The 24231-nt window shown below is 36.9% G+C and overlaps 1 protein-coding gene across 3 annotated transcripts in view; it reads right to left on the minus strand.

Moving 5' to 3' along the window:
• HEATR5B (HEAT repeat containing 5B) overlaps positions 1–24231 on the minus strand; it is a 99766-nt gene that overhangs the window by 7288 nt on the left and 68247 nt on the right. For 2 of the 3 annotated variants that reach the window (XM_038561268.1, XM_038561269.1), the window contains exons 27-33: positions 21544–21723; positions 15422–15659; positions 12351–12605; positions 10756–10883; positions 7731–7875; positions 6774–7040; positions 5403–5627 (exon numbers count right to left, since the gene is read on the minus strand). In XM_038561268.1, the coding sequence (XP_038417196.1) occupies positions 5403–5627; positions 6774–7040; positions 7731–7875; positions 10756–10883; positions 12351–12605; positions 15422–15659; positions 21544–21723 (1438 nt within the window). Of the gene's footprint in view, positions 1–271; positions 332–5402; positions 5628–6773; positions 7041–7730; positions 7876–10755; positions 10884–12350; positions 12606–15421; positions 15660–21543; positions 21724–24231 lie in introns of those variants that run through there. The other variant, XM_038561270.1, reaches the window with a different exon arrangement.

A 24231-nucleotide genomic window follows, 5' to 3' on the forward strand; every position in this document is an offset into this window, starting at 1 on the left:
TTGAAGGATTTAGCAAACCTACAATCATCTAAGTCATACCTCTTAAAAACCCAACTCCATAGTAGGAATATTATTGCAGGTGAAATGAGAACAATTTCTAACTCAGAGTTTGTGACAATGTAAGCAATTTTTTGTTGGAAAATTAACACTTTATTTTAAAATCATGACTTTAACGGGCACCTGGGTTGCTCAGTCCATTAAGTGTCTGCCTTTGGCTCAGATCATGATCTCAGAGTCCTGGGATCAAGCCCCACGTTGGGCTCCCTACTCAGTGGGGAGCCTGCTTCTCCCTCTGCCTCTGGCTACTGGTCCCCCTGCTTGTGTTCTCTTTCTGTCAAATAAATAAATAAAACATTTTAAAAATAAAAATAAAAAAACAAAATTGTGACTTTAAGATTTGCCATTTATTTATTTTTTTACTTTTTAGAGATTTTATTTATTTATTCATGAGAGACATAGAGAGAGAGGCAGAGACATATGCAGAGGGAGAAGCAGGCTCCCTGTGGGGAGCCCAATGCGGGACTCAATCCCAGGACCCCAGGATCATGACCTGAGCCCAAGGCAAATGTCAACCACTGAGCCACCCTGGTGTCCCCAAGCTTTGCCATTTAAATATGGTTTTCTACTAAAAGAAATCAGGAAAGGTGTTTTGGAGAGGTGATGGGTTCCAGAACACGAATAGGAAAAATGCAAGGTAAGCCTGCTATTTCTTGCTGCAGAAAAATAAAAATGTGCTCAAGAAATAATGGGGATATGCCATAATGACAATAATGGGTCCATTGAATTAAATAAAGGATCATAAATCTGATAGTAATAAACAATAAACATATAAGAAAATAATAAATGAAGGCAAAGAAAAAGCTCAGTGAAATGCTAGCTAATATATGTAAAAGGAAGAAAATATAGAAGTTAGAAAATTATCATTTTGACATCATCACAGTAATAACTGTGCAGGTACAACAGATGTTAAAACCATTGGGTATGCGGGCACCTAACTGGCTCAGTTGGTGGAGTATGCGACTCTTGATCTCAGGGTCCTGAGTTCAAGCCCCATGCTGCAGGTAGGGTTTACTTAAGAAAAAACCAAAAAACCAAAAAACCCAAAAACCAATGGGTGAAAGCTTGATGGGGAACAGATAATTGACAGAGTTTCAAATTATGTCTCCACAAACTCCTTATTAATTGTAAAAGGGAAAAATATCAACTTTATAGTGGAGAAATATGACAGACACCATCTTAATCAAGTTATTAAAGTTAAGATTCCCAATAATGGGATGAAGCAATATTATATACCTCCTTACAAGATGCACTGAGAAAGACATAAAAATATTCATATAGCCTTCCTTCCAAAAAAGCAAAACCTGAATCTAATGATGAGAAAAAAAAATCATGCAATTCCAAACTGAAAACCAATCTATAAAATAGACGTCTGTAGTTTTAAAAAAACATTAGTATCATGAAAAATTAAAAAAAAAAAGTTGAATGACTGCCTCAGACTAAAGAAGGTGAAAGCAGAGATCCCTGGGTGGCGCAGCGGTTTGGCGCCTGCCTTTGGCCCAGAGCGCGATCCTGGAGACCCAGGATCGAATCCCACATCGGGCTCCCGGTGCATGGAGCCTGCTTCTCCCTCTGCCTGTGTCTCTGCCTCTCTCTCTCTCTCTCTCTCTCTCTCCCTCTCTGTGTGACTATCACAAATAAATAAAAAAATAAAAAAAAAGAAGATGAAAGCATTAGGACAACTAAGTACAATGCATGATCATGGACTATATCCTAGATAAAAAGAAAAGGTTCTATAGTTATTATTAGGACAATTGGTAAAATTTGTATCTGAACAATAATAGCATTATATCGATGTTAAATTGCCTACATTTGAGAATTCTTCTGTGGTTATGTAAGAGAACATTCTTGTTCATAGGACATCCATGAAGCATTTAGTAGTGAGTCATGATGACTTCAGTGTATTCTCAAACAGCTCAGCAAAATTAACAATGATATTAATAACATGCAGATTACAGAGTAATAAAATTAAAATGTGGCAAAATGTTAACAGTTGATGAATCTAGGAGAAGGGTATACTGTAGTTTACTATACCATTCTTATAACTTTGTAAAAGGTTTGAAGTCTATTTCATAATTGAAATTTTTAAAAATGAAAAAATAATGCCAGCAATCTTAAGAGTATATGCTATACCCAAGGAGATTTTACATACATGCATGTGTTTATTCGTGTGAGTACACACACATGCACGTTTTTTCGAAGTGGAAGTCTCAGATTTTATACTAAGAAATATGATTTCCTAAATAAAAATTCTCTATTACAAAATTATCCTTGTAAAGCAAAGAATTCTGCTTGCCTTACTTGCAAATACTATACAAATAATACCTCTGGCCTGATCTCCACTTCATACTGTCTCCTGAAAATTCATTTCTAGACAGAATATCTTAGTCAAGTTAATTTTCTTATCATACCTTTAAATTAACTTAATATTAATGAACTAGACTGATAAAATATCAAAACCTTTCCATATAGCTGACAACTGGGAAAACACATGATGTTCTTAAAAAAGATTTAATTAATTTATTTGACAGGAAGAGAGAGAGAGAGCAAGCAGGGGGAGCTGCAGAGGGAGAGGGAGAAGCAGAGTCCCCACTGAACAGGGAAGCCTGATGCCTGGCTCAATCCCAAGACCCTCAGATCATGACCCGAGCTGATGGCAGACTCTTTTTTTTTTTAAGATTTTATTTATTTATTCATTCATGAGGCAGAGAGAGAGAGAGAGAGGCAGAGAGAGAAGCAGGCTCCATGCAGGGAGCCCGATGTGGGACTCAATCCTAAGACTCCAGGATCACGCCCTGGGCCAAAGGCAGGCGCTAAACTGTGATGGCAGACTCCTAACTAAGCCACCCAGGTGCCCCAAAAACATGATTATTGACTATGACACTGCCCCATGAAAATTAAAACAATATTTATATTCTTAAACAAACACTTAACTATTTCTTTATCTTGTTATTCATATCTATTTACACACATATACATATATATATAAATATGGCATTTAAGATTTCTTTCGTTAAAAACCTGCTTTAAAAGCCAAACATTAACTCATGATAAAGCTAAAATAGTTTCAGTAGCATTAATAAAACTAATTAATTTTTCTCTTCCAAATAATTAATATTAAAAAATTCAGATAATAAAAATAATACATGGCCATTGTTTAACAATATAAAAATAGGGACACCTGGGTGGCTCAGCGGTTTAGCGCCTGCCTTTGGCCCAGGGCGTGATCCTGGAGACCCGAGATCGAGTCCCACATCAGGCTCCCTACAGGGGGCCTGCTTCTCCCTCTGACTGTGTCTCTGCCTCTATGTGTCTCTCATGAATGGATGAATAAAATCTTAAACAAACAAACAAAAACAATATAAAAATGGTCTAGGGAAGAAATAAAACTTGAAATTCTACTACCCAGTGACAGTTTAACTTCTAATGATTTTACTTATTTATATATTTGAGAGAGAGAGAGAGAGAGAGAGTACATGTAAGCATGAGGGCAGGGGAAAGAGGAAAGGAAAGAAAAGAATCTCAAGCAGACTCCATGCTGAATGTGGAGCCATTTCACAATCATGACCTGATCATGACCTGAGCCAAATCAAGAGCTGTATGCTCAACCAACTGAGCTACCCAGGCACCCTGTGATTTAATCTCTAGGTTCTGTTTGAATTTCTTCTGGCCTGGGGTATTTTTTTAAACTATACATTACTGTTTTAATTTATTTGGCATTTATTTTGAGTCATAATATAAGGTGAGGGCCTAATTGGAACTGGTATCTCAAAGAGCTGATACAAACCATTTGAAGAATAATGAATGTGCTTTTACATTCTCATGTGGATAAATGTCTGTTTTAAAGCAATTTGTGTGTTTCATTGCTCTATCTCTTGATTCAAGGGCTTGCTTCCACAGTCTTAGTGTGGACATGTTTTAATAGATGATAGGTGACATGGTAAATCTTTATTCTTTTTCAGTACTTGTGACATTTTCTTTACAACAGAAATAAAATGAGAGAAAAAAGTCAAACACAGAAGAAAAATGGACAAAAATGTGAATAAACATTTCCTCCCAAATTAAACAGAAGCATGAAAAATGCTTATAACTCACTAGGAAAATGAGAAATGCAAATTAAAACAATAAGACAGTACATTTTGCCCATCAGATAGCAAAATTTAAAAGTCTGAAATACCAAGTATTGGTGAGGACATGTAGAAATAGAGATTATCCTACACTGCTGGCGGGTGTATAAATTCATACGGCTACTTTGGAGAATGAACTGGCCATGTCTGATAAAATTAAAATGTGCCATCAATTCTGCTTCTGGGGTATTCTCTAGCAAATCTCATAGCGTAAGTGCGTGAAGATTTATAAAGATGTTCATGGTAGCAATTTTTATAATGGGGAAAAAATCAGAAATAGCAGAAATATCAATGGACAGGGGAATGAATAATAATTAAAAAACATATAGTTTTCATATGATGAAAACTATATAGAAGTTAAAAGGAATAAATGAGAGTTTTATATGTACATACTAATAGCTAAAAAAAAAAAAAAAACCTTATTCCTGCGTAAGAAAGTAAAGGTAGAATGATATACTATGATATTACTTATGTAAATTTAAAAACACAAGAGAAATACTATATATCGCTCATGGTTATTTATCTCATTTTATATGTAATTCACATATGCATTTATTAATATATACATGCATATAATTTATTAATATAGACATACATTTACTAATACAGAAAGTATATTTATTTACATATGTAAATATTTCTGGAATGAAACATCAAAATCAAGACTATAGTTTCTTTTGAAGATAATCTGGGGTGGTGACAGATACATCAATTTTCTCTATTATTTTTATTAAAAAAAACTGAAGCAAACAAATATATTAACACATATCAATTGGATTCTGAGTATATTTTCTAAAATCTTTTTTTTGGGGGGGGCGGCGGGTAAGGGAGCACCTCCACCATGTATTTAAGTTGTAAGACAAGGACATTTACAGTCAACATCCAGAAAGGGTTACTAATAATGTTCCTACCTGTTACTAAAACACCCGAGTTGATTCAGTGTTACACTGCACTTCTCTGACAAGCTCATTCAATTAGTTATTAACAGATATTTCTTTTTTAAGATTTTATTTATGTATTCATGAGACACACAGAGAGACAGAGACATAGGCAGAGGGTGAAGGAGGCTCCCTGTGGTAAGCCTGATGCAGGACTCACTCCCAGGACCCCAGGATCACGACCTGAGCCAAAGGCAGATGCTCAACTACTGAGCCATCCAGGTGCCCTGACAAACAGCTATTCCAATAGATTATGGGTTTTCAGCCCTGATTAGGTTACCTGGTTGAGAATATTCCAGGATGCATGCGAGAGTGCTGCGAATTAGAGCCGTCCACTGTTTCTGAGTGTCCTCAGTCTTGGCCATTGAGAGGGTCACGATGCTTTTAATCCCTTGAAGAGCTGCACTGACTGGTGGAGGGACCTGATTATCTGCAGACTTTACTGCCGTGTCTTTCAATATTCTTGCAATTAAAAACAGAATTGTGGGCAGGATTGTCATACACCCTGAATTGAAAACAAATCAGATTACCTCATAACTACTCAGTTCTCACATTACAGTTATTTCAATTGTTTTTTAGAATTGATTGTGGCTTAATATTATTTTTTCCCTTGTTGTTATACAAAATTTACTGCATTACTATTATTATAATCCAATGTTTAGAAAAGAAGATGACAAAGTGGCAAGTTAAAGAAGACTATTTTCTTCCTTTTTCCATCTAGCCTTGTTCTTATTATTTCCAATATTTCCCCTTTAATATGTCATGCCCTTCAAAATGAAAATAAGAAAAGAAGATAGAAAAATGGAAGGGAAGCACTTCCATACACTATGATAACTATCTGAGCAATCTGATGAATCTTGTAGCAATTCTAAGACATGTAATCAATCTGCAGCATACTGAAGTCAGCCTTAACCAAGCCAGGAAAAACAATGAAAAGACTATATGGGTAAGCAAAAAAGAAATGAAATAATCCTGGAACTTGTAGCTGAAAGAACTTTAAGGTCATCGAATCCAACCTCCCACCTCATGGAAGACGCTCCTCATCACTTTCTTAGGCCGCTATCATAGTCAGCCAGCAAAGCTCCAGCAGTGGAGAATTCATTATTTTCACATCTATATATAGGCTTGTGTTGGGATGAAATTTACCTTTATATCTCCTGATATTGTTTCTTTCTTCTAGACAGATAGAGGGAAAGTCTCCATTTCCATCCAGTACTTTTTGGATATCTGCAGACAACTATCATCTTTACAGCTATAATTTCTTTAGTTACTCCTTAGAGTTGGTGGTCACACTCATCTGATGTTTTTCGGTTTGTCAGAGACTCAAGAGTGGCAATCAGATCAGAAACTAAGCTGTTTAGTCATCCCATCTTATGCCTGTCTGCTAACATTCAGTGTCTTGCCTCAAGCTGGTGTTCTATCTCCTTGCTGAAGTTTGAAATACATCTGAAGAACATCTTAAGTTTTGGGTTTTTAAAAATCCTTAATCTTTATAGACTTCTAAAGATCAACACATCATAAAAGACTAACTTCTCCTTCTGTACTTGAGATTTCAGAGGAAAATAATTCATAATAGTACTTAAAATCAAAGGCAAGCTCATCTTTGTCTACTGTAAAATAATGCATTTCCAAATAGTGATCAATACCATACCAGCAGGTGAACACAGGGATGGTAAGTCAGAGAGTATGGTAACTGTGGCTGCTACCAAACGAGCACTTTCTTCTGACAGTCGAGTTTTAGTGGCTATGTGACTGGGTGAATCCGACATCTTGGTACTGAGATGTGGCATATGCCGTACTAAAATGAACATCAATAGCTCCATAGTTGCAAACACGAGAGATTTTCCAGGAACAAGACCACCGCTGTCACCTCCTTCTCCTATTATAGGACAGGATTCTTTCTCCATGTCATCTTCATCTTCAGTGAAAGAACATTTGGTGAAATTTCCAGAAAAAAATAGTAATAGTACAGCACATTAAGTATATTTGAGAAATTCTTTCAGAAGAATTTACAACTGAAAGTTTAACTAATAACACATCTTACTCAGAATAATTCTCTGCCTTGTTAGAATTGTTTATTGAGTTCTCCTTAAAAGTCCTTCCTTTTAAAAGTAAAAGACAATCCATTTTTTATTTTTTTTTTTCATTTTTTACTTCAAAACATTTTATTAGGTATTTTTTTAAAAAATATTTTATTGATCTATTCATGAGAGACACAGACATAGGCAGAAAGAGAAGCAGGCTCCATGCAGGGAGGCCAATGTGGGACTCGACCCCAGGACTCTGGGATCACAACCTGAGCGGAAGGCAGATGCTCAACCACTGAGCCACTCAGGTGCCCTATTAGGTAATTTTATTAGGAACGCATTTCATATCACAAGGAACACTTATAAGTTAGGTTGAACCATATGAAGTTGACACTTTTGAAGGTAAAAAATAGTTGACCATCAGGAATTTCATTTAGTTATTTCCAATGAAAGCAAAACCAATTGCAAATCCTCTATATCTATGACTAAATTATTTATTAAAAATTTCCTGGCCTTGATATTTAAGAAGTCAGAGTACAAATAAAATCTACTTTGAAGTTAACATAATTTCTAGTGCTTACTTAGAGTGTTCCTTTTTTCTTGCAAATAATCCTGAGCAGCTCTTACTATCTGTTGTACAACTCCAGTAACCAGCAGCTGAACAGATGGTGGGTTCCAGGTCAACAGGAGGCGGTGCAAAACACTTAGCAACTCAACACCAATCAGCTATTATAAATTAACACAGGTAAATCTAATTAATCTTAATTTCAAAGGATAAATTTATGTTATTACAATCTAAGAAAATATGCATGTAAAAATAAATCTGGTAGCTAAAATTAATATATATGACTGTGTAACAAATAAGAACAGTATAACAATCTTGAGAAATGGTCATATTGTATTCCAACACACTTTCAATCAACAAAATATTGTGGATGCTAGGCACTTCCAATAAGTCCCCCTCCCATTCATCTCAGCAAGTATTACACTTGAACCACTCACTTTTAAGCCACTTATAATTCTCCACTTAAAACCCACCCAATGAATCTGCCTCAAATTTCAAAGAGGGAGAGAAAAACTTAAGTATAACCAAAGCCACATTTACCTTTCTCAAGATCAAATGTCCAGACTCTATCCAAGGCTGATTAATCTTTCATTATCTGCTTCCTACACTGATTGACTTCCCCAGAATTCTTCAAGGGCCTTGATTGTACTTCACATGCCTTCAGCCTCTCTCTCTAGTTAGGTCCTTCTCCCAGGTTAAGGAGAACACTCAGGTCTTTTCTGTCTCATTCCCATCCCCCTCTCAAATCCTCTCAGATCTTTCTCTCTGCCCCCATGTCCTCTATCTCTATTGTGCTTCCTCTGGTGCCAGGCCACATGCTTCCACTTCCTTTCACCCCCTCACTTATTCCTCATTCTTCCATAATCTGGCTTCTGCTCACCTAAGAAAATGCTCTGTCTTCGGTCACTAATAACCTTCCCTGGACTCTCTTCTGTCCTTATATACTGGGATCCTGGTTCTTTTGAGACTGTTGTCTATCCTTGACACTCTCCCTTGTCCTTGTAACTCTGTTCTTAGTTCTCCTACCTCTGTAGTAGTCTCTGGTGCTTATTTCCCTCATCTCCATCCTTATTTGTTATTTGTAATATACCCTCATGTACCAGTCCTGGCCCTCTTTTTTCCTTCTTTATTCAGTTTTCCTAGGCTAGTGTATAACTCGCTATTTCTCTGGAATTATGAAAAGAGCCTCTTAATTGGCCTCCCTTGTCATCTTTTATAGACCAATCTCACAAGGTTGATAAAAGGGATCAAATCTATCTATCTATCTATCTATCTATCTATCTATCTATCTATCTATCTATCACGTTCTTTTTTTTTCTTTTTAAGATTTTATTTATTTATTCATGAGAGAGAGAGAGAGAGAGAGAGAGGCAGAGACACAGGCACAGGGAGAAGCAGGCTCCCTGCAAGGAGCCCTATGTGGAACTCAATCCTGGACCCCGGCATCATGCCCTGAGCCAAAGGCAGATGCTCAACCTCTGAGCCACCCAGGCGTCCCTATATATACCATGTTCTGAAATACAAGTTTAATCATTCCTCTATTTTAACATTTTTAATGATTCCCTATTACTTTTAAGATAGATTTTAAATCCTTTAACATGTCACACAGGAATTTTCATGATTTGGCCCTTACCCTGTTATATAGCCTCATCTCCTAACAACCCCCACATGCTCCATTTCTCTCAGCCATAGTAAATGACAGCAGTGTCCTTGAACTTGTCATGTTCTCTTGAGCCTCCTTGTCTTTGTCTTTGCTTCTCTCCCAGAGAAGAAAACCCATTCTTCTTGTGCTGCCTCACCAATTCCTCTTTTAAGATTTAATCCAACCATCATTTCCTCTGAGAAGCCATTCTTTACCTTCCCTGATAATGTCTGGGCTTCTCCCCTCTATTCTCATCATACCTTTATATACACTAGCTCAGCATTTATCATACTGTCCTGATCTTCTGATCCAGGTGCAGTGAAACCACTTGTGACAGCTATAGCCTCCAACTGTGTCTGATGCAGAATAAAAGTTGTTGAGTAAAAGTTGTTGAGTGAATGAGTCAGTGTGAATTTTTGAGTCAGTGAACTCTGATGATATTGAAATTACAGGATCTGACTCAGGAAAAAAAAAATCCATCCAAGTGTTAAACAGTACTTGGATAAACAAAACATTATTGAGTCCAAAAAATAGCTAGGTAGGTGTGGGACATAATATGTTAAAATCGAAATGAGTGAGTGTAAACCTTGTATTCTCTCTTCATTCACAGATTAAATTTTAAATTATATAAAAACCTGAAGTTTCTTGAGTAATCTGTAGTTCAGCTAAAGAGTAGCTTTAGGCTGCAAGGCTGGGGTACAAGAAGAGTTCATCAGTGAATGAATCTTGTAATCACAAAGTATATGCTTTGCTTTATTTTGGTTTAGGTCACTATCATGTGCAAAACTAATCTGGATATATGAAATGATAACAACTTCTTTTTTACCTGTTTGTGTTTTATGGAAAATTACCCCACCTGTAGTGATGGTGACCAAAAAGATGGCTCCTATTATAGAAATAAAAGAATTCCTAATTAAAAAGAAGAATAACAAATCCACTGGTAGCTTGGTTCTAGATCATGAATAAGCCCTCTAAATATTACATACAGAACTAGAAAAAGCAATTCATTAAATTGTTTAGATAAGTAGTTGAGCCAGTGCAAAAAAAATTCATTAAATGAGAGATAAAACTTGATCAAACATTTAAAAATGGTATAATTTATTTAATAGCCTTATAAATTACTTCAGCCCTTTATTAGTAGAATCATTAACTGGGACTGAAGGCATCCCTTAATTTTTAGTTTTATTCGACTACTGATGAACACATCTAAGAAGATACACTGACTATTTTTATGCTGCCTGTGCCTGGTCACCCAACATCACTAGAATGTCTTACATAAAGCGAAAATCTTGAATACTTATTATATAATATTTATTTCATATGGGAGAAAGTTGTATTAAGATAAATATGATAAAAACAAAGCATAACATTTATTATCTGTTATAGAAAAATACTGTACCTGATCTTCTGCAATATGAATTCGGGCATAAGGAGAATCTAGCAAGGTGTGTAAGGCCTGTAGACATGCTGTAACATGTTCAATAGGCTCCTCAGGTCTAGGGGAGCAAAGGAACTGTATACTCACACCTGTGATGTACATAATAAAAATACATGTTTGTCTATAAAACACTTTGTTGCTTTGATGTCAGATTTTTTTCTCTATTTTTCCTCTATTCTTCTGAAGATTACTTTAACACATATTGAATGCTATTGTAGAGTTCAAAATGGTCACCAAAAGCAGTAGCCAAACTTTATAACACAGACTGTAGCTTTGCAATTAGGTTAATAATCAAATTGGAGGTAGGGAAGGGAGGTAGTTCCAAGGTCATGGAGTTAAGAAGATACTAGATTTTTTTATTTCAAGAACTTAAAAAAAGAACACATTAAAAATACACTTATGAAAATGATAAAATTACTTCTCATTACATGGTTGCCAAACAATTTCCATGTCTACAAAGAATTTTTAGTGGCAAACTACGGAGGTATAATGGATATCATGGATAACAATTGTTCTTAATTTGCATAATGTAAGGTCACTGTTTTAGATGAGTCTTATATTTTCATGTATAAGATCTATTGATGAGTTCTATAATTTCACCTTAGCAACTATGTTCCTTTTCCCTTCCAGAAAATATAAACCTGCTTAAGAGCCTCATTAGAATCTATAACACCTTAATGTTAAAAGAGCATCATCGATGCAATTATAAATTGAATTTATTCAAATTTTCTTTAACTTTGCATTTTACTATTTCCTCAAGGGACAATCTGTTAAGTGTTAAGTAAAAAGAAAATCTGCCTTTGAAAAAGAAAAATGTAGTTTTTCTTGAAAATTATTCAATACTGCTCTGCGAGTGAACACGATAGCTAAAATTTTTAGAGTAGTCTTTAATAATTAAATTTTTCTATTAAAAATTCAGTTAACAATTTAGAAAATGTGCTTTAAAAATCCTCCTTTTATTATTCCCTCTCTGGACTGTGGTAATATGAAACTTTTCTATAGCATTAAAATGAAAGCTATGAAGGGGTTCAGAATATGCCACACTAAAATATGCCTCTGTGGCATATTGATTATTTTGAGCTGAAGGTACTTGATGAATAGCAGATACAGTAACGGCCCTCTAACCCCTTCCCACCTAAAATCAGGTCATGAAACTTCTCATGAGAAAGGTGCCCTCCCTGTAGTAGGAAGAGAAGACTGGGGGTCATTGTTGAAATAGACTTGTACAAACAAACTTACTAAAATTAGTTCCCCCCCATATATTTCCTAGTCCTTGTCCCACAATTTATTGTCCCCAGCCCACACCCCTTTGTCTGGTCACATCCCCACAATGTATTGTTCTTTGTGTAAAGTAGTATGTAAGTTTTTTGGCCTAATGGCTACTTTAGGTTAAAAATATTAAATAAATCTGCATGCTTTTCTCCTTAATCTGTTTTATCAATTTAATTCTCAGGCCAGCCACAGAACCTAAGAGGATAGAAGGAAATTTTTTCTTCCTTACAGATATGAATTTCAGAAGTGACACATCTTTAAATACATCAATATCATACACCTACCTAAAATCAGATGCATTCTGTCTTTGTTAATTTCTGGCAAAGATTTAGTACTAGGTGTTGCTCCTGATGCCTGGTTTAAATTCACAGGTGTAGAACGTTTCTGTAAGCCAGGTATTGCTGCTGCTTCTGCAGACTCTGAACATGTAAATCCTGTGCTATTCAGCCAAAGTGCCACTGCATGGAGAATGGGGGCCCATGAATTCCGGTAGTGAAGTCTAGCTGTATCAATAGTCTCCGGAGTATAAAATGCTCCCCCTGTAAAATAATCAAGCCAATCAAAGCCATTACTTTTATTGTAAGTGTTCAACCATTTACCAATAACTAACTTAAAAATACCCATTTCTTACCATCTTAGTCCATTTGGGCTGCTTTAACAAAATACCACAGACTGGGTGGCTTATTAACAACAGAAATGTCAGGAAGTCTGAGATCAGGCTGCTAGCATGCTCAGGTAAGGGCCATCTCTCTGACTCCTACCTATATTCTCACACGGTAGAAGGGGCTAGGGAGCAATGTAGGGTCTCTTCTCTAAGGGTACTACTAATCCCATTTCAGAGGGCTCCACTTCATGACCCAAGCAGTTCCCAAATGCCCCACTTCCCGATACCATCACAATGGGGATTAGGTATCAACATGTGAATTTAGAAGGGACACAAAATTCAGACCATACCACATACCAAAGAGTAATCTGGCTAAAGAGAGTCTCTTTATTACAAAGTCACCAAAACTAATGTCTTTTCTGCAGCTGCAGAACTGTAGTGCCTGTGCCTTCCTCACCAAGGCTAGGGTTTCCAGCCTTTCCTTGCAACTGCACATGCTGCTGGGGATCCTCTCTCTTTCTCTACCCTGTGGTCACAGGCTTCCTCTTCACTGTTACTGGAGACTCCCTAAAACCCTGGTTACCTTCTCCTACCACAGCCAGGGACCTCTCTTCTTTCTCTTTCACTCTTCCTCTGCCATTCTTCCATAACTCCTGCTTTCACTACCAAACTGAGGACTTTCCCACCTGTTCTTGCATACACTTACCAGCACAGCAATAAACTTCATCATGGTTAGGCATAATGACTTGTTATGCATAGTTATTTAGAGTACTCTAGCTCATATAGTTATTACCATAACAGTGAGAATATTTACGCTTGGGTTAATAAAAAAGCTTATGCCATATTTGAATTTATAAATTCAATATGGAGAACATGCTCTAAGTGAGAGAACGCCAAGTATAAGTCTACAGAAATTTAAAATGTCATTAGTACATCTTATATTATTAAATTATTAATAATTAAATAATTAAATTTAAGGGGTTATACTCTCTTTTTAAATTTAAGATGTGTTAAGTTACATTGTAATATTAATTGCTGTTCTAGCTTTCACCAATTACGCTTCATTTTTTTTTAATAAATTAATTTTTATTGGTGTTCAATTTACCAACATACAGAATAACACCCAGTGCTCATCCCGTCAAGTGCCCCCCTCAGTGCCCGTCACCCATTCACCTCCACCCCCCACCCTCCTCCCCTTCCACCACCCCTAGTTCGTTTCCCAGAGTTAGGAGTCTTTATGTTCTGTCTCCCTTTCTGATATTTCCCACACATTTCTTCTCCCTTCCCTTATATTCCCTTTCACTATTATTTATATTCCCCAAATGAATGAGAACATACACTGTTTGTCCTTCTCTGATTGACTTACTTCACTCAGCATAATACCCTCCAGTTCCATCCACGTTGAAGCAAATGGTGGGTATTTGTCGTTTCTAATGGCTGATTAATATTCCATTGTATACATAAACCACATCTTCTTTATCCATTCGTGTTTCGATGGACACCGAGGCTCCTTCCACAGTTTGGCTATTGTGGCCATTGCTGCTATAAACATCGGGGTGCAGGTGTCCCGGCGTTTCATTGCATCTGTATCTTTGGGGTAAATCCCCAACAGTGCAATTGCTGGGTCGTAGGGCAGGTCTATTTTGAACTCTTTGAGGAACCTCCACACAGTTTTCCAGAGTGTCTGCACCAGTTCACATTCCCACCAACAGTGTAAGAGGGTTCCCTTTACTCCGCATCCTCTCCAACATTTGTGGTTTCCTGCCTTGTTAATTTTCCCCATTCTCACTGGTGTGAGATGATATCTCATTGTGGTTTTGATTTGTATTTCCCTGATGGCAAGTGATGCAGAGCATTTTCTCATGTGCATGTTGGCCATGTCTATGTCTTCCTCTGTGAGATTTCTCATGTCTTTTGCCCATTTCATGATTGGATTGTTTGTTTCTTTGGTGTTGAGTTTAATAAGTTCTTTATAGATCTTGGAAACTAGCCCTTTATAGATCTTGGAAACTAGACTGTCTGATACGTCATTTGCAAATATCTTCTCCCATTCTGTAGGTTGTCTTTTAGTTTTGCTGACTGTATCCTTTGCTGTGCAAAAGCTTCTTATCTTGATGAAGTCCCAATAGTTCATTTTTGCTTCTGTTTCTTTTGCCTTCGTGGATGTATCTTGCAAGAAGTTACTGTGGCCGAGTTCAAAAAGGGTGTTGCCTGTGTTCTCCTCTAGGATTTTGATGGAATCTTGTCTCACATTTAGATCTTTCATCCATTTTGAGTTTATCTTTGTGTATGGTGAAAGAGAGTGGTCTAGTTTCATTCTTCTGCATGTGGATGTCCAATTTTCCCAGCACCATTTATGAAGAGACTGTCTTTCTTCTAATGGATAGTCTTTCCTCCTTTATCGAATATTAGTTGACCATAAAGTTCAGGGTCCACTTCTGGGTTCTCTATTCTGTTCCATCGATCTATGTGTCTGTTTTTGTGCCAGTACCACACTGTCTTGATGACCACAGCTTTGTAGTACAACCTGAAATCTGGCATTGTGATGCCCCCAGCTATGGTTTTCTTTTTTAAAATTCCCCTGGCTATTCGGGGTCTTTTCTGATTCCACACAAATCTTAAAATAATTTGTTCTAACTCTCTGAAGAAAGTCCATGGTATTTTGATAGGGATTGCATTAAACGCCAATTACACTTCATTTAATTACTACTGTAAACCCCATAAAGGCAAAACTCTGAATGCAGTACTTACCATCAGGCGGGAGCTGACTAGCAAATTCAGCTGGTAAAGTTAAAAGCGCATAGTCTTTTAATGCTGCCAGCCACAGGCGGCTGAGTGTTGGCAGTTCGGGTTGCACGAGTGTTATTAAACTATCTGGTGGTAGTTCGTCTATAGTACCATAATCATCATCATCATCATCAGTACTTTTAATTGCTCTTTTTGGCTTTGACTCTGCTTCCTTCTTGATATTCATAGCAACCACATATACCTAGTAAGATATTTAGGAGGAGAAAATAACAGGGCATAATATTAAGAAATGACATAATCTAAATTGCTATGATTATACAACTGAATTATTGAATAATAATAATTATTCCAGTGTTTCTACTCAATTAACTTAATTGAGTAGAAACACTGGAATATGTATACAACTTCATGATTTCCTGACAACCTCCAAAGAATAATTCCACCTGCTTTGGAGACAATCTTTCAATCTTTTTTCATTGACCTGACTTCTGAGTATTCCTCTCACAAAATATTCCTTGAGTAGGGTTCTCTGACATTTTTCTGGCTTGTCTTGTTAGACTTTACAAAGCCCTCTTTTATGTGTGTCTTTTTTTTGGTCATAGGGTATAACTTCCTGTTTACTGCTTCCACTTTCACAGACTTATTAGACATAATCGGATAGCATTCAAAGAAAAAGGCTGGAAGGGATGGAAGAAGGGCCAGAAAAAGGATTTCCATAAATATCCTTCTAACCCCTTAAGTGATACTTAGCAATCTTGCCTTTATAACAGAGAGTTGAGCAAAGCATATAATTTAATAGTCACATATATATTATCTGTATCCTTTCTCTCCATTTAGTAAGCCAAAATGATGTATAATAGCAACTTCCTAAAACATAATTTTGAAGATTCTTCTTCATCGCAGTTATTTTTGTTTGTTTTTGCACACACATTTAAGCTTTGGCAACATGTATGGACTGACCAAAGAATATGAGGCAGAAGTAGGTGACCGGTTTTACTCTGTAGGCAATGGGGAAGGGAAGAGGCCACTGCAGGATTTATTATGTATTTTTCCTGAACTTTTAATTTTATTCTAAAATTATACCATAAAAAGTTTGGAAAATGAGTTTTTAAAATTACTAATAATCCCAATTTTCAGGTTATCATATTCTATCTTTGTAAGTTGTAATTTTGTTGTACAAAGAATTTTGTATTTAATTTTATTTATTAACATATCGTAATATTTTCCCATAAAATGCTAGTCTTCAAAACCGTTACTCTTAATGGCTGTAGGGGATGAGTCATACAATTTCCCTAAGTTGAAATTTAATATTTACTCCTGATTCTTTACTCAGCCTTGGGAATCTTAAAAAGACAAGATACAGTGTTTCCAAAGACAAAAGGTGTGCAGCTCTTCATATTATAAATAATGTTCCAAGTTAAGCTTTTTGTAAACATTTCCTTCCTGTATTTTGGATATTTTCCCCTAAGATAAAATCCCAGAAACAGAATTACTGTATTAGTGATTACAAATATTTTTATGGTTCTAGATAGACATTGCCAAGACCTTTAAAAGGGTTCTGTAGTTTATAGTGCTATTTGCAATCCAAGAGAATATGTTTTTTAGACTCCTTTTTTAAAGTCTAAATACATCTTATTAGATATTACACAAGAAAAATAGAAAAATCAAAAGCATAAGAAAAAGAAATATTGTTAGCATTCTAGACATGTTGTATATACAGTCTTTTAAACAAAACTGTGTAACTTTTGTTTTTTAAATTTTTAAAAAGATTTATTTGAGAGAGAGAGAGAGAGAGAGAAAGAAAGAAAGAGAAAGAGAATATGCAGCGGGGAGGGCAGAGGGAGAAAGAGTCTCAAGCTGACTCCCTGCTGAGTGTGGAGCCTGATGCAGGGCTTAATCTTATGACCCTGAGGTCATGACCTGAGCCAAAACCAAGAGTTGGGACACCCAACCTACTGCACCACACAGGTACTCCCCTAAATAACTTTTAACCCAATTTTTTATTCACTTAATCTCATCATCTCTTAGGATCAAGACATACATTTAAGTTATTTCCATTTTTCTGAGATAAATAAACATTGCAATGAATATCATCATAGCATAGTCTTTGTATATATCCTTAATATTCCTTAGGATAAACTGGTCAGCTAATATGCAGTTTCAGTAAGTGTTTTGATATATTATCACCCTTTGGAAAAATTTTACTGTCATTCTAAAAATGATGTTAATTTATCTGGGTAATGTTTCTATATTTCTTCTCTTCCCCATATGTTTATGCATAGCTTTGTTTCCTTTCTGTGAATTGTTAATTCATATTCTTTGCCCAAATTTTGCATTTTAGTTTTTTTAAAGATTTATTTATTTATTTATTTATTTATTTATTTATTTATTTATTCAGAAAGAGAGAGAGAGAGAGAGGCAGAGGGAGAAGCAGGCTCCATGCAGGGAGCCCGACGTGGGACTCGATCCCAGGACTCCAGGATCACACTCCAGGCTGCAGGTGGCCCTAAACCGCTGTGCCACTGGGGCTGCCCCAAATTTTGCACTTTAGAAGGATTATTCTGAGAATCCATATAGGAATAGCTGGAGGTGGGGTGGGGAAGACTAACATGTGAAAAAAATTAGCAACTGTACAGGTCAGGTAACAGATGATGAGGACTCAAACTAAGGCAGGGGTAGGAGAAAGGACATATTTATTTATAGGTATGGAAAAGGTATATAAAATCTATTGCTAAATTTAAAAAATAGTTGCTATGTTAAATAAAATTCCATTTTTATTTTGAAAATAAAGATATAGATACATATATTTTTTAGTATAAACAGATTTATATGTGCATAGTGATATATACCAAAATATTAACAATAGTTATCTCTGGATGATAAGATAGTAAAATTACAGAGGGGATAAGATTACAAATTTTTTTGTTTTTAATTCATGAGAGACAGAGAGAGGCAGAGACATAGGCAGAGGGAGAAGCAGGCTCCATGTGAGGAGCCCAATGTGGGACTCTATCCCAGGACCCCAGGATCACACCCTGAGCTGAAGGCAGACGCTCAACCACTGAGCCACCCAGTGGTCCCCAGGTTTATTTAAATAAAAATTTTTCTCTTAAAAAAAAAAATTCTCTATATTCTGAATTTATGTAATGAGCATAGGTATTTTTTATTATCAGAACAAAATTACATATTTTCAAAGATAATACTAACAGTAAAATACACAGGAATTAGTTACCTACTAGATATAAGATGAAGGGGACTGGAGAAGAAGCATTTAATATTGATACCTAGGTCCTGCTCTGAAGATAGGAGATAGGAGATGCTGAGATAAAGAGGAAAAAAGAAGATAAAACATAGTATTTTTTTTAGACATGTTGGGTGTGTGGTACTTATATCATCCAAGGGGAGATGTCTAGTGAATAGCCAAAAATATGGAATTGGAATTTAGGAGGTCTAGGTAGAGAAGTAGAATTACAATCTTTAATATACAAGTTAAAGCTACAGGTTACAGGTATGGATGAAGCTGCCCAGAAAGTATGAAGAGGGAGGAAAGGGACAAGAAGAACACCAACAGTTAAAGAGTAGGCAGGCAGGGATGCCTGGGTGGCTCAGTGGTTGAGCGTCTGTCTGCCTTTGGCTCAGGGCGTGATCCCGGTCCTGGGGATAGATACAGTTCCACATTGGGCTCCCTGTAGGGAGCCTGCTTCTCCCTCTGCCTATGTCTCTACCTCTCTCTCTCTCTCTCTGGCTCTCATGAATAAATAAATAAAATCTTAAAAAAATAAATAAAGAGTGGGCAGGCAAAGAGAGGCCAGCCAGCAAGTGATGCTGAGAATGAATAATGAAAAGGTAAGAGGAGAAGCAAGAGAGGAGTATCACAAAAGTTAAGGAAAACAAAGGGCTTCTAAAGGAGACAGTACCAGAGAGACTATGTACATGGAGTCTGGTGATTGTGTAGGGATACAGATAATTCTCTCATTTGTAACTTTAGTGAGAGTAATTCCAATGGAGTGGTGATGACACAGGGAAACTGAAGAGACCTCATAAAAAACTATTTTTGCTTCTTTTCCTGCTTCTCTTCTTGCCAGGATCTGCACCCCCAGCTTATACATGCTGTATGTCCTCCTTGTAAAGGTCAAGGACTTAATGATCTCTTTGGAGTCTTTTAGCACAAGAGATAACATCTAAGAAATGACTAGGTGGGGTCCTCATGTACATTTTCCAAGACCACTGACTCCAGACACTCTGACACCAAAAGCCCTAGCTCCAGGGCATAAGGTACTTATGGAGGACACCTGAGCACTCCTCCTTGTTTTGACCAGATCTCAGATGCCTGAGAGGGGCATGTACACCAGGCAACCATCCTCAGTAAAAATCCCAAGCCTTGAGCAAAGACGAGACTCACTCTCCTTTCCTTTCCAAGTCTCCCAGATGCTCTGTCTGTATCTGCTGTCTCTATACCTTCAATAAACTCTGTTGTCACTTCCTCTCAGCTCACATTTGATTTCTATCCTGTGCAAAGCCCAGGACACTGTGGGCTAGTCCTGCAGAACCCCATCTGGGACTTCCACCAGCCAGTCTGCATCAGTGAGGATGACCCCAGATTGTGGGGGATGGGGAAGGGGGTGATCAAGAGCAAAGAAGTGAAGATATGGAAACTCCTTCAATGCCCTGAGATGTGAAGAGGGGAGAGGGAAAGCTGTGAGGACAAGGGGAGGAAGGCAGGCAAGAAGAGTGAGCAGATGGAAGGAGAGGGTGCAGATACAGAAGCAGGCATGAGGGACAGCACTGGGCTAGAAAGTCTCCTCTCCATACTCAAGCCTAACTAACATTAACTGACAGGTGAAAGGACAGTTCTCAACTCCTGTAAATCTAAAAATTTCAAGGCAACAATCTGCAGAGACAGAGAATGGATCTCCTCAGTTTTCTGAGTGAAAAAGTATAAGCAGAGATAGGTCTTCAGGAGAGAAATCTAGACTACGCTGGGCATTTGAAGAGAATGACAAAGAAAAGGAAAAAAACACACACATATATAAACATATATATAAATTTACATATACATATATAAATTTACATATACATAAACATATATAAATTTACATAAACATATATATAAATATATATATATATATATATATATTATATATATATGTTTAAAATTTACTTAAAGGGATCCCCGGGTGGTGCAGCGGTTTGGGCCTGCCTTTGGCCCAGGGCGCGATCCTGGAGACCCGGAATCGAATCCCATGCCAGGCTCCTGGTGCATGGAGCCTGCTTCTCCCTCTGCCTATGTCTCTGCCTCTCTCTCTCTGTATGACTATCATAAATAAATAATAAAAAATTTAAAAAAAATAAAATTTACTTTAAAAAAAGGGAAGAGAAATGGGGAAAAAAATTACTAGCCAGCATTCAAGTCTGAGGTATGAGGTGCAAATCATTAAATAAGATTACAAGTTGCCCTAAAAAAGAAAGCAGTGTCAATAAAAACATGCATTATTAATTTAGTTACGTGAGCTTCTGATCTAATTTTTTAAAAGCAATAATCTATCTTCCATTCAATACCAGCCACAATGTCCTTTGATATACATTGCCTTACAAGAAGATATTTCTACATTGTAATGAAAAACAAAACAAAAAACAAAAGTAAGGCTCTGAGATCAAATCACTTGACCAAAGTCACAAAGATGGTAAATTATAGAGAGAACTTGTTCTAGGGCCTCTGATTCAACATTTAATGCTTTTTATACTAAACTATGCCAGCCTTCCTAGTAGGTGAATCAACCATATTAATGCAAGTCAGCAGAGAACTAGCTGACTGGCAACCAATGCTGTGATCATCATACCCTGCACTGCCTAATTTCCACATAATTATTTGGGGGAGGCCCTTCTCAATATAGAAATTTTGAAAAAATTGATTAAAAACAACTTTCAAAGGTTTGATAAGAGCTCTTTCATAAATATATACATATTTTAATGAGAAGGAGCAAATAACAGATTTTCAAAAAGCATTTCACACCAAAGGGCAGTTTAAAAAAAAAATAAAAATCAAATAAATTTTTTTTACCTATTGGACTAGGGGAATATTTTTTCATGGATGGAGAAACGGTTCAAAAATAGGCTATGGTTACCTCTGCCCATGCTTTGAGAACAGCCAATTTTTCCATGGTTGTGGCACTCTCTCGGTATAGTTGGCTAGAAGATCCTTTTCCAGCCTGCACTTTGTCCAAAGAAGAAACAAGCAGATTGTGCACTCGACGGAGGTCATTGAGATCACTGACAACTCCACTTCCGATCCATGTACTACATACCTGGCCAAAGAAAAACATTTTAAATTTTGAATAAAAAATTAATATTTAATATGATTTTTTTTTATTGAGGGAAGAAACACAACAAACCAATGAAGAAAACAAAACAAAAAAACCAAATGCTGTGCTTCAGCATTATTTTTGAGTAACAAATTGACAAGAATGGAATTTATTGTACTCTAACAGGGAAAACTAACAGTATTTACTTATAATATTTCCATTGTCTAATTTGACAAAAATCTTAATGGAAAAAATTTCTGCCTGAATCAGTTCAGTTGTGAATAATTCTTCACTTCAACAACATTTCTGCTTAACACAAGCAAAAGGTTATTCTGAGTGGTATGGAAGGGATGAAAAAATAAATAAAGGGGGAAAAAATCTAGTCGCCGTCCTCAAGAAAGAAAACACAGATTGGATAAACACTGTAGGACTGCAATACTACACCTAAAAACATAGAAAATAGAGATTACTTCCAGCAGAAGAAATGGAAATATTTAGATATCAGGAAGGTCTGTGTGTATAAATACAGAAGAGTTACATGGGAAAAGAGAGAAGATTAGCAAAATTAACTGGGATCAGATTATGGTACAATTTAAATCCCATGCAAACTGAACTCAGACTTTGTTCTGTGGGTAGTCATGAGTTTCTAAGGCTTCAGAGCAGGGAGATTACACTTACAATTGTGCTTGAGGCGCCTGAGTTGCTCAGTTGGTTAAGTGTCCAACTCTTGATTTTGGCTCAGGTCTTGATCTTGGGGTTGTGGGATTGAGTCCCACCTTGGCTCTGAGCTCAGTATGGAGTCTGCTTGGGATTCTCTCTTTCTCTCTCTCTAAATAAAATCTTTTTAAAAAATTGTGCTTTAGGAAGATTGCTCCAGTACTTATACCAGGAAAGATGTGTTTAGGTGGTAAGCAACGTGTTCAGTTAAGTGACTATTAAAATATTGTAGGATAGAGACAATACAGATCAAGCTGGGAATGGAAGGAGAAGGGAGCGTCATCTGAGAGAGGCTTGGAAGTAGAAATTACTGGATTTGGAAACCAAGTAAATATTTTTAGGGGAGGAGGCAGGGACTTGCAAAACATGGAAAGAATCAAAGCTGGTTGTTGTAAGTAATGCTGCAATAAGCATGGGGGTGTATGCATCCCTTTGAAGAAGTGTTTTTGTATTCTTTGGGTAAATATCTAGTAGTGTCATTATTAGATCGTAGGGTAGTTCTATTTTTAACTTTTTTTTTTTACCATAGCCAAATTATGGAAGCAACTTAAGTGTCCATCAATAGATGAATGAGTAAAGAAGATGTGTGCGCACATGCGCGCGCGCGCACACACACACACACCATGGATTATTACTCAGCCATAAAAAGGAATGAAATCCTGCCATTTCCAACAACATGGATAATGCTAGAGAGTACAATGCTAAGTGAAATAAGTCAATCAGAGAAAGACAATATGATCTCACTCATATGTAGAACTTAAGAAACAAACAAACAAAAAAAAAAAGGAAAAAAAGAAGAGACAAATCAAGAATCAGACTCTTGGGCAGCCCTGGTGGCGCAGCGGTTTAGCACCACCTGCAGCCCAGGGCGTGATCTTGGAGACCCGGGATCGAGTCCCACATCGGGCTCCTTGCATGGAGCCTGCTTCTCCCTCTGCCTGTGTCTTTGCCTCTCTCTCTCTAGCTATGTCTCTATGAATAAATAAATAAAATCTTTAAAAAAAAAAAAAAAAGAATCAGGCTCTTTAACTATAGAGAACTGATGGTTACCAAAGGGTAGGGGGAAGGGGGATGGGTGAAATAGGTGATGGAGATGAAGAGTACACTTATTGTGATGAGCACCGAGTAATGCATAAAATTGCTGATTCACTATATTGCATATTTGAAACGAATATAACTATACTGGAATTAAAACAAAACAAAACTAGTGAGACCAGGGCACTCTCCACACACAGGTAATAACCAAAGCAATGTTACCAGGTAAATCTATGTAAGGACAGGTATTTAAAAAAAGGTATAAGGAAAACACAGGGAAGATAGTTACACTTAAGGGACAAGTAGAATAAGAATAAACCATGAAAGAAATTAAAAATGCCAGGAAAGCAAAAGGAAAACCAGGCAAGTGTGGGGACACTGGAGCCAAAGGAAGAATGGCAACAAGGAAGGGGTGGTCTGGCAGTGCGACCTTTCCCCACAATTACAAGTCCTCCCTTTAAAGAACATGAAATTAGGGGTGTCTGGCTGGCTCAGTCAGTAGAACATGTAACTCTTAGTCCTGGGGTTGTGAATTCAAACCCCATGATGGGTGTAGAGATTACTTGAAAATAAAATCTTTTATTTTTAAAGATCTTATTTATTTGACAGAGAGAAAGAGAAAGCACAACCAGGGGGAATGGCAGAGGGAGAGGTAAAAGCAGGCTCCCCACTGAACAGAGCCCAACTCAGGTCTCAATCCCAGAAGCCCAGGATCATGACCTGACCCCAAGGCAGATGCTTAACTGACTGAGCCACCCA

The sequence above is a fragment of the Canis lupus genome, chromosome 17 (genome assembly GCF_011100685.1).
Source record: "Canis lupus familiaris isolate Mischka breed German Shepherd chromosome 17, alternate assembly UU_Cfam_GSD_1.0, whole genome shotgun sequence".
Classification (NCBI taxonomy): domain Eukaryota; kingdom Metazoa; phylum Chordata; class Mammalia; order Carnivora; family Canidae; genus Canis; species Canis lupus.